The sequence below is a fragment of the Sinohyriopsis cumingii genome, chromosome 1 (genome assembly GCF_028554795.1).
Source record: "Sinohyriopsis cumingii isolate HCF-2022 chromosome 1, ASM2855479v2, whole genome shotgun sequence".
NCBI lineage: Eukaryota > Metazoa > Mollusca > Bivalvia > Unionida > Unionidae > Sinohyriopsis > Sinohyriopsis cumingii.
This window is the reverse complement of record NC_142961.1, coordinates 115,594,900-115,607,082: the sequence shown is the minus strand read 5'-3', so window position 1 is coordinate 115,607,082 and position 12,183 is coordinate 115,594,900. Positions and strand designations below refer to the sequence as shown.

The window sequence follows — 12,183 nt, the reverse complement described above, 5'->3', positions numbered from 1 at the left end:
ACTGCTAAAATTACACTGTTATTCAGATAAGCCAATCAGAATTGAGGTCATGCTCATTAATTATGCATTGTGTTCATTTCCGAGTGAGGCCAGATAAGTAGTGCATGTGACATCAAATCCAAGGATTCAAATTAATGGGAAAATACACCCTACTAAAAAGAAAACATTTTACTTCAGCATCCGTAGGACAATTAAATATAAATTTTAAAGCAAGAAACTTAATTTTTCTCATGGTAGCAATGACAGGACTGCAGTAACTATTCCAACAGTTGAAAGTTGTTTTCATTCAAACATAAGGTGAACAAGCAGGCATTGTTTTGCTATTTTCCCTGTCATACAGTACAACAAATACAGACATCAAAAAATGAAATCATTATTACTCCTGCCATGGTGAAGGCAGTACACAAATCTGAAAGGCAAAATGAGAGTGGGAGATGCAGGGAAGAAAAGATCCTTACCATCTTCATAATCCACAATTTTTCTAGGTGGCAATGGTGGGGGCTTCCATGTGGAAGTCTGTGCCTTCTGGTTCCAATTTCCCTCACCCATGGAGGCTTGGTCTTTCTGACTTTGAGTGGCTGTATTCCTCTGACGTGTCTGCCCAACTGATCCCCATGACTGGCTGTTGTCTTGCTTCATCCCTTGGGACAAATTCTTACGGTTACCTTGGGCCCCTCCACTCATACTCTGACCCTGACCCTCACCCTGACCTTTATTTTTCATAATCCCAGCAAATCTTTGATTTTTTCCAGCAGTGTTTCCACCTGTGCCTGAAAAAACAAAATTTATTTTGTACCCAAGGTCATTTTACTGGAAATCTTCTCACTATTAAGTTTCGTAATTTCGCTTGCTTAATTTACTAATGAAAACAATCACTGGTCACATGATATCTGTCCCTGCTACATTAAGCTTTGTTCTGAACTTCAAATGCGGGATGTATTCACACATGGAATCTGGATCCATATGGCATAGAAAAGCTTTATGAACCAAGTAAATTTCAATAAGGTGTCAATGGTGCCACATCAATAGAGTTAGCAAATACTGGTGTCAAAATTAGATGTATTTAAAAAAACGGTTTTAAATAAACATTCAATTTTACATTTCATTATGCTGCAGGCTGCTTGCTGCAATTGGCATATTATGACCATGCTGTGCAACACTGCAAAGTATTATGCCAGAGTGTCACAAATGATTTTTTATGACATGCTGTCATAACACCAACAATGGTGACAGTTATGTGATAACTTGCTAAAAGTTCTTTATGTTATTTACTATAATAATGAACAGAATAGCTGAAACATCTGAGCTTCAACCAAGACAATGTGTTATTTATACCCTCACTAATCTGATATTAGCTTGTCAGAAACAAATGTGCAAGTCAGCATTGCACCATTCCTCATGTACTGTTAATCTAATTGACAAAAATTGAGTTACTCTGGTACAAAAGATAACTTACATGAATGAACAACAGGTACTCCCCTAAGATAAGCATACTGTCAGGTACTTCCAATATGACACCTATCGCAATACACAACTTTCTAAATGGAATATGTACAGACAACACACATTTTGTGCTATTCAAGCACACGGAGCTGTAAATCGTTGTTATATTTGCCTACCTTTTTGGCACAGTATACAGAAAAGTTCCATTTAAAAGCAACATGGGAACACACCATGTGGCATCATTAAAGTTATGCAGAGAAATGTGAAACCAAGTTTTAAAGATGTAGCCCAAAACAGTCCATTTTGTTTACTTCCTGCTTTGTGATTAATTCATATAAAGAAATAATTTCTCATCAAATCACAAAATATCAAGACATTCCCAGTGACATTTTGCAATTGAATGAGATTTTAATTTTATTATTCTAGTCTTATAAGTTTAAAATGACTTTGCAAGACTGTACAATAGCAGACATGTACGATATTGTATCAAATAATAGTATCTTGCACAGTACATGCGTTCTAAAGTATAAGATGCAGAGTGTTGTCACCTAAATATAAAGAATGATGAACACTAACATTGCTTTTATCTTCCTTCTCTAAAAGATACTACCACAAACGCATTTGGTAAAGCATAAAACTGGAGAGATACTGTACATGAATAATTACACAAAAATGGCATCCACCATCACACAACCGTATAACCCAAACACAAAACCAATAGATTACGAAAAAGCAAGAGCAGGAATTCACGTGTGAAAATCCTGCAAAATTCACTGATATTGCAATGAATGCAAATTATGTAAATCTGTAATAATATTACTCTGCCAGTAAACCAATCATGCCTGCTTGGGTTAAGCTATCCACACAGAGACTGTCACTAGAAAATCATATGCAGTATCTAAATTATACAAAAAGAAACCTTTAATTTTAGATTAAAAATTACCATAAAACAGCAACTAATCAAGTAGATGCATCAAGTTTATGTACACAATGCAGGAAAAGTCACTGAATAATGGCAACAAAAAGACCTACTAACCACGTGCTTGCACAAATGATTGCTGCATAGGCTGGATCCCCAATCCAAGTCTTTCCATTTCATTTTCATGTTCCATCCTAGCCTTGTTAGAACGATGAAGCAATCCTTTCTCATGAACTTCTAAAGCCTGCAGAAAACAGAAAATAATTAAGTGTAATTTGCTCTCACTTGGCCAAGATAAGTTACCAATTGTCACATTTTTTTCTTTTTCATTTCAACAAAAATAATTCTCAAGAGTGGGTGAAAAGTAAAATTTGAACTCCTAACAGGGACCCCAAGTGGCTTAAAGCGCTCTCCGTTACAGATCACTGTCGTCTCACCTCTGTCTGCATGGGTTTGAGTCTTGGATTTGGCCAATGTTGTTATGTGAAAAAGCTTGCCAGTAGCTTCTCGTGGGTCAGTGGTTCTTTCCGGGTTCTTCCTGCACCATTAATACTGGCCACCATGGATAGCCTATCGTGTGCTGAAAAATGGCGTTAAACCCCACAACAACAACCGCCCTGGTGGCCTAGTGGTTAGAGCATCCACCTTGGATGCGGGATGTCATGGGTTCTATCCCCGGCCAAGTCATATAAAAAACTAACAAAAATGATACTAACAGCTGCCTCGCTTGGCGCTCAGCATTAAGATGTTAGTGTTAGGACTGATCAGCCTGGTGTCAGGATAATATGACTGGATGGAACATCATGCTACATGTCTGCGGCATGATGCTCCAGTGTTAGACATCACTATAAGCTACCACACTGCAGACATCGTAGTGATATGACTGAAAAATTGTTAGAGCTACGTTAAAATCCAAATCACACACACAAATATGAAAATAAAATAAAAACAAAAATATGTATGCATAAAATGATAGCAAAAAGTAATTCTTGTGACAAATGCATATATTCATTGATTTTAAGAAAAGTGACCTGGTCAGCTAGAGCAGCTTGGAATACCTAATATTAGATTATCTGTAACCAGTGCCACACTTCACTGTTCTTGGTGCAGGCATGGGCAACTTCCTCCAGTGTGTTTGCTGGATGTGATTTGTAAGGCCACCTCTATGAAGTAAATTGATGGATAAAACCAGGTCATAGGCTGAATCCTGCCCCTGGGCTGTATTTTGCTCATCCATGTCTAGCACAGTGGTTCCCAACCTTTTCTGGCGATAACCATACAAAATTTTTTTTTTCTGAGATCGTGAAAAGTTTTGCCACCTTCAAAATAAAATAAATCCTGGCAACGCTCCAGAACGTCCTTGCGACCCTGATTTGGATCTTGACCTTGGGTGTGGAACCACTGGTCTAGTACCTGTATATGTCGAAGCACATATTCTGTTATTAACATTTTATTGAGGAACTGCCTGCAATTCAGTCTCCTTAAATATTTGTTATAAGTTCACCACGTTATGTATACAGATTGCCTCTGTAGTATCCATCTGCATCATTGTTATAGTTTCTGGGCCTCTCCATGGTTCCAGATGTTAAACACACATAATTTGTGATAACAGTGTTGTGTTCATTTTGTTTTAACCAAATTTTATGTATGTATTTATAGGAGAATATGTAAATTTAGTACAGCTTAAAATGTTCCATTTCTCCATGTGTCTTTTCTGTGGTGAAGGGGTAAATATCTATGGATCATCTCTGTGACTTTGCTTTGGAGAAGGCTGATCATCATGAATACCCAATGCTTGAAGGACAACATGGGAGAGATAGGGATGTCAGAGTGATTTATAGCAACATAACATTTAAAGAATCAATCATTTTTCTGTAGACTAGCCCCCCCCCCCCTTATGAAAACATGTATACCTTTCAATTCTACACATAAAAAAGAGTTCCAGTCAGATGTCATGGATCGTAGTGTTGTTCTGATTATTGATCATCGATTGTTTGAGCAAACAAGTAAGATTTCGACTGTGAAATTACATAATGGATTGTGTGTAAAGGGGGACTACTTTTCAGTTGCATGCAATACATAAAGGTTGGTAAAACTCCTGTGTAAATGGTAAGCTAAACAGAGCATCCAATCCACTAAATTTGATCTGAATTACTTATTCCCTTCACAACTTATAAATATAAAACCACACCATATTATGTACATACCCACACTGGCTGAATTCGAGACTCGAACCGACACAGACAGGTGAGATGGCATTGATCCGTAATGGAGAGCACTTTAGACCACTCTGGGCCCCAGTCAGTATTTTAATATTTAAAAAAATGTTTGTTTGAGGTCAGTAAAGGGCATAATTTGTACAACTTACAGACATGCATACAAATACTCCAAAATCAAGAATTATTATTAACAAAGAATTGAATAAAGACTAACAGTCTCCTATTAAAGTGCCTTCTATAGACTTGCAAAAAATAAGCCAGGCAACTGGGTTCATTTCCAAATAAACAGTGCAATTACCATCCAATTTTGAAATCCACTGATCCTTGTGCTCAAAAGCAACTCCATTTCCATGTTTTATTAACCTAAAACTAATTCATCAATACATCCTGATAGTACAGTGATCACTAATAAAACAGCACTTGGGTCAGATGTGAAATCTTTGTATGTATGCTGCAGATAGAATTAAATGTTATAGTTACCTCTGCTGAAGGGAAGGAAACTATGCACAGGTCACAAAAGAACCTTTTCCCTGGTCCTCCACCTGCATTTTGGTTATCTGTTCAAAAAGACAGCCGATGCATTAGCAAATCATAACTCAAAATAAGGGCAATTGATAAACAACAAAATTAATATCTACTGGAAAAGCATGTCACCACAACTCTCTATATTTAAGTTGAACATACATTTGGATGCTTTTGCTCCATACACAGGATTCACACTTTTCTAAATATAAATTTCCAGGTCTTTTCCAGGATGAAATAAATTTTGTCAAGGTTAACATATGACCATTACTGAATGGAATTAAAGAACATTTTGGATTATAAAACATGCATTTTCCAAATCTGAAGATGTTTTTCTTTCAAGACGCTTGAAAATATATGTCAGAAAAGATGATTACGTACAAAACCACAAAATAAGTCACAAGAAAAAAATCTGACTATATTCCTATAAATTGGCATTCAAAGCCATTTCATTGTACAGAATACAAATCCTAACTTTACTTTGCTGACCTGCATTATGTTGCTAAGTGGAAACAAAATGAGCATACATTATTTTGTTTCCTTTCAAACCTTTAATTCTAAAGAATTCTAGAGCAATATACGTGCATGTTATACAAAGTAAACATTTTCTTTCACAGCATAAAAAACCCCAATAAATGCAAAGTATTTGAATCTTACCTTGTAACGAAAAAAAGTTTAACCCTGAATTTATGTGTGCCAATAACATCTCAAACAAGATTTTTCAACCAGACTAAATGTCTAAGATGATTTGGTTCAAAATTCCATAATTTAAAGACATTTACAAAAGGGTTGAATTAAATTTTGACAAAGACCTTCAAAATTATATATTGTTGTACAAACAAGGACTGAATTTTCTGTAAAATCAACTTGTCTTCTTGTAGTTCAATAAACCAGTCACAAAACCTGTATTGATACATGCGCTCTTATAGTTTCTTAATATATAATAAAAGGAACGACAATTTCCCAATTCTTCTGCATTCTATTAAAGATCTGAAACCAATACTTCAAGCTACATGTCACTGCGTAATAGTTCCACATACAAAGTTCAGCTCAGAGATTCAATATTTTTCTAATCGGGTTTCCACTGAATATTCCAACCCCATTTTTTTCACATTTGGACATTTAGGATGGACAGTGTTTCCCTTTACGCACATTTGTGCATCAGGGACACACGCCGGAGAAAACCGACTCACACATTTTGTTACCGTGCGTTTTTTCGACGTAAAGGATTTTCATAATATGATCATGATTTATTTAATACCCAATGCACTGGACGATGGATGGTATCGTATATACTTCACGTATAGGCATTGACTTGGTCCCTGCTTTGTTTGCTCCCTGCCTTGCGCTCATCTATTAGTATAGCAAAGTGCAACGCAGGGAACATATAAAACAATGAACCAGACTAGCATAGGCAATGTTATGACGGAGTAGGTTCCTCTAATCTCACGAGCTTCTCGCGATTTCCATCGAGCTCAGCAAGCTGTTCTAGATATTTAACATCAAGCCTCGTTGCACTAGAAAGTGATCGCCAGATTAAAACGTCATGCACTAAAAACATTAGCGAAGAAAGTGAAAGAAGCAAACACAAAAGAGCAACTGTGGATGTAACTTTAATGAAAAATGGAGAAAATTATTCCCTTGACTGGAATATTCATTATGATTACCGGTGTGACTTCTGATCCCATGATTGCAAAGACCGCAAAAGTGAATAATCCTTTCATGACAGGATTTTAAAATTTTTAAAAATAGGCCCTCGTTTGCCATAATATATCTGAAGAACACATTATAACCTAAGACATTATTTCACAACATAGAAATCAGTAAACTTGCAGAGACAAATGCGTTATTTGGATTACAAAGTCAGTGGGTCATTGCAGATTTTGTTGGTTTTTAACTTTTACTGCAATAAAAGAAAGATCTTAAAGTTCAAGTGCAACTTGATAGAAAGAAGATGAATCAGTATCCTCCTTGTTATTTGGATAAATGTGTTCTAGGACGAAGTACGATGAAACCTATGATAGTACACATTTGATGAAAGGCAGTAAATTAACTCCCATTTGGTTAAAAAGATTTATTTGGCTTTTTGTATTGGCTTATATGTAATGTGTTGGGCTATAATATTGTTGAGGAGACTGTTAAAAGTATGACTTTAAAAGAAAAATGAACTAATAAAATTATTCTTTGAATGGACAATGCATTTGTTTGTTAATTGTGCATGTTGGTGTATTTGTATGTTTAGAGAGAGAAAGAGAGAGAGAGAGAGAGGGAGTATGTTGTGCAAGTTGCAATATCCTATTTCAAGCTGAAAAAGTACGAGTCCTATGAAAATGTCTACATTTTTGACCCCCACATTTTTTATTTGACCCCCCGTTTGGACACCATGGGTTTTTTGGTACCCTCAATTTTAATTTAGAAAACAGCACTGCACTGCTTTCTTGTGTAGCAAATGGAAGGATTGTTTTCAATGTTAAATATGATCAACCAGTCTTGAGCAACCCTGTCATTTATTTATGATCATAATCATAATGCACAAGCCGAATGTCGTGGGTGACCACCTCCTGAATGTGGCCATTGACTATGATGTCTTTGCAAAATATGTCTATCAACACTGCTATGAAAGACTGCATCATAAAAACAGAGATAAACACCACTGAAGTGGCTTTAAACCTTTGTAACTATGACTGCTTAGTACAATGGGTCCTAGTCCTACATGTAAGACCTCAACGCTGATATTTATGTTTTGGGCATCAAGGTCTTACTGCATAAATAATGGCACTGTGTAGCATGTTTTGATGTCACCTAACATTGTAATGATGTAAAATTTTCAGGAATATCTCACACAACTGGCAGCCAATAACAACGCTTTTCTACAAAGTAAAGTGATAATGCTTTAGTCATACTTTAATTTGACGTCTTTTCTCCTATAAATTCAAATTCTCACAAAAGAAATGGACCTGTTTTCAAGTTTCGCTGGCCTACATATCAGTTGGCTGTAATACGATGGAAACTGGGTATGCAGAATCAGGTTAAGATGAAGTATACTATAATATTGAAGAAAGTGCTTCGTTTCATTCAAGATTCGTATCATCCTTTTAACTGATTTCAGTATTCTTGGTTTCCATCGCATTCCAGCCAACTGAAGTGTAGGCCAGTGGAACTTGAAAACATGTCCATTTACTTGTGTGGGAATTTGAATTTAGTAGCAAAATGATATCAGAGTTAAGTAAAGTCTGACTAAAACATTATAACTTTAATTTGCAGAAAAGCGACAATATGAGCTTCCAAGTGTGTGAAACATTCCTGAATTTTACTTATTGTTCCAATGTTAAATGACATCGGAGCATGCTATACAGCGCCATTATTTGGGCAGTAAGACCTACATGCCCAAAATATAAATATCAACATCAAGGTCTTATATATAGGACTACAGTACAAGTCACATGGGTTATGTAAGCATTAAACACCAACTATTTCAGTAATGGGTGTCATTCTTAGGAATTTGGTTCAACATACCTTTAAATGGCAAGTATTCACTTCATTTGGATTCGTATACATGTATATTACACTGGAAAGTCATTTTTTAGACACCTCGAGAGGTGCTTACAGCAAAATCAATGTTAAAGTACATAGACCTTTGTGGACAAAATGAACCTAAAGGTATGATAAAGTGAATCTGGAAAGAATGTTGCACTGTGATGTCACAATGAAAGCTATGCATAGTGATAAATTCATACTACCCTACCAGGGATCATCCTGGGCTTCGCCAATGTCGCAAATTGCGATTTTTTTTCCTTATTGGCGACAAAAATATCCCATCTGGCGATTTTTTTGGTGACAGACTTTTTGGTTTTTTAATTTGTACATACAATCATGGATTTGGACTGGATAAATTAAAAGGGAGAATGAAAGGAAGCCACAAACTTGACTAAGCAATGCATTGGAATCAATCTGTTTCACAAACGATCCTTTGTTCGTATTGACAACACCATCTTTACAGTGCATTGTTACATCATAATCTGCTTATGCTGACATCTGGGCTGAGTACTGTATGCTGTGTTACAGTCAATCATGCTACCGAACTATACCTACAACTGACCGACTTCTGAAGACGCGAATAGAACAGATACAATTAATTGAATGGCTAATCCTTGTTATTTTTTTTTTTTTTTACATATACCAATACAATAGTTTTGTTGAACCTTCATAGAAAACTGATAACCTTTGAAGTACCGACTACTACGTATAAATACAAAGCAAATGGAAAAAATCTCAATCACAATTATATCTGTCACCAGTGCAGCATTTTACTCACTGATCTTTTCCTTTTGCCATCAATCCCGTGTTACGGCTGCAGAGACTTAAACTCCGCAACAAAAAATAGCAAAAAAAACAACAGTTTTGCATAATTAATAATAATTATTTATTTCTTAAAATACAGGAGTGAAAGAATACCTAAACTGGGTGTGAATTTATGCTTATATATACGGTCCAATATTGCCAGGTGTTGACTCATGTAAGTTTCATTCGTGGGAATGGAGATCCTATTTTGTTTGTCGAGAAAATTTATACAGCATTCAGTGATCATTCTTGGGATTTAGGAAGCAATTCACTACAAGCTTTGTGAAGTTAGCCATGGGGGGGGGGGGGGGGCTGCTGAGAGACTACTGGTGTCGTGTCACCTGTCAGCACTGTAGACTGTGAATGTGGATTCAGTAAGATGAACCCCATAAAAACTGACATCAGAAATAAACTCTGCATCTCATCTCTCGAGAATTTAATGAGAATCAGCATGTACAGATGTGAAAAATTCGACTTTGAAACTGCATTCAACAAGTGGGCAGCCCTAAAATCGCGACGGATCTTCATGTAACACTTTGTAACATTTTGTTAATGCTTGTTGTAATTAGAGTATTAACTAACCCATCTTTTGTAATTTTCATTGCCTGTTACATTAATAGACTAAATTAACACTTGAAAAAATGTACACTACTTGTTCTGGCGACACTTTTTGAAAATTGGCGACAAAACATTGAGGTTGGCGATTTTTTTGGCGACAGCTTTTTAAAAGCCAGGACCATCCCTGTCTACACTGTGATGATTCCACTCAATGCGCTCTTATTTTGACCCAAGTTTAATATATGGCCACCACTGTAAAACTCCATAGCGATAGATAATTTTCATCTGGAAGTTTCTTTGGGATAGTTAAGGTGCAGAGCATCCAATAATCAGGAATTAAATGACTTTGGTTAAAGCAAATTAGTGTTAAATTTTAAAAGAACAATTAATATTTAATTTAAAATGAGTAAATGTGAATACATGACCCATGTAACTTGTACTATAGATGGTTCCCAACCCTCCAGGAAGCAACCCAAATCAGTTTTTCAATCTTCTTGCTGTTGCAAGGAAAGATGCACACGAAAGTTGAATAGTGAGGAGAGGTGGGGTCTCGCTTGCACTCCTTATGTTTAGTTTTATAATATTTACGGTTATTTGTGCTTTTAAAAAAATACAAACTTTCATTTTTGGGGGTGGAGATTATAATGTCAGACTAGACCTAAAATGTAAGATATAGCACGTTTTTGTTTTAGTGCTGTCTAACTATCCAAATAGAGATTGATATCGGAATGAGTAATCAAAGTTTCAGGTACATCTAACACACTTGGCAGCCTATATCGACACTCTTCCACTAATTTATGTGTAATTAATATACTTACTGTGCTGTGTTTATCCTGGAGGAATGAAAATATGATGCTAGCAAATGGACGCATTTTCACGTTCCGTTGATAGGGACGGCAATGGTTTTTGAACTGTTTGTTATAAGCAGCTTGAAAACAGATGTTATGGTAATAGCATCTTTAAGATGAATAATAAAGTTTATTTGAAAAGGATATCTGTAAAATTGAGTTATGTCTTTTTTTTATACCGGTACCCTCCGACATTTTTACGCACTCAAATTACAGAAAAACGTCAGAAGGACACTATTTTAAAAAAATTTTGTATACATTATAAATTTAAACTGGTCGTCTTACTGATATGTTTAAACTATGAACTGATGAGTATAGCCCATTTAAATGTTGTTTTCCCGTTCCTATAGATCATATCAGTGTGGCGTTTTTACGTACAAAATGACGTAAATATAATTTTTGAAGTGCATAAAGGAAAAGATAACTTGCTTCTTACAATATGAGTAAAAGACTAAAAAATATACAATTGCTTTCATTGCAAACTACTAAAAATAAGTGTAAAAAACATTTATTCATCCTTACTTACAACATGTATTCATCCTTACATAAAAATGTCAGTCGACATCAAAACACGCTACACAGCGGCGTTAGTTAGGCTGTAAGACCTTGACGCCCACAACATAAATATAAGCGTCGGGGTCCTACATTTAGGACTAAACATCCGACTCGACTTGTACCAAGAGCCTCCATAACAGGTCGAGGTGTATTATAATAATTCGGGAATGGACGCGAATTTCTACTTATTATGCATATTTTTTAAAGTACCTAAGTTCTAAACGTATGCACAATAAGTAAAAATTTCCGTCCGTTCGCAGCGTGGCTTTGGCGATTACAGTCACTCACACAGTACGGCCATTTTGTTTCAACGGGGTGGCGTGTGTGGACAACATACCCTGACTAGACCTATTTCCTTTATCAAATGCAGTGCCAGCACGCTGGGATGGCATCTGAGATCCCTGTCCTTTGTACATTTGGCCCGCATAGTTCTGGTTACCACTGTATCCACCACCACCGCCGTAATAACTCATTATTATCCAGATGGAAATTCTAGCACATCTACGACTTTTATTCAAACGAAGACTGGTTCTTCTGTTTGTTTTAAATCAGGAACAAACCATTTAATTTCCTATGGACAATGTATGTATTTCTTACGAGCCTGAATTTTAGTTACATATTTTACCTCAAGAAAAATGAACAATTTCACTTGTATAGTCCTAATCGTTATATAAATAAGAGCAAGAATATATTTTTTCAAAGCTAGTGGTGTGGCGGAAGGCTCTTCCAATATCTTAATATATCCCCGAAATTAAAATGGTCGCGCCTTTGATCCCTC

The 12,183-nt window shown here is 36.0% G+C and overlaps 1 protein-coding gene across 3 annotated transcripts in view; it reads right to left on the bottom strand.

The window, feature by feature from the left end:
• Positions 1-11,925, bottom strand: part of LOC149807706 (uncharacterized) — a 106,211-nt gene extending 94,286 nt beyond the window's left edge. For all 3 annotated transcript variants that reach the window (XM_089969544.1, XM_089969550.1, XM_089969554.1), the window contains exons 1-4: positions 11,743-11,925; positions 5,062-5,138; positions 2,480-2,606; positions 459-770 (exon numbers count right to left, since the gene is read on the bottom strand). In XM_089969544.1, the coding sequence (XP_089825670.1) occupies positions 459-770; positions 2,480-2,606; positions 5,062-5,138; positions 11,743-11,878 (652 nt within the window). In that variant the 5' untranslated portion in view covers positions 11,879-11,925. The remainder of the gene's footprint in view (positions 1-458; positions 771-2,479; positions 2,607-5,061; positions 5,139-11,742) is intronic.
• Between the last annotated feature and the right edge of the window lie 258 nt (positions 11,926-12,183).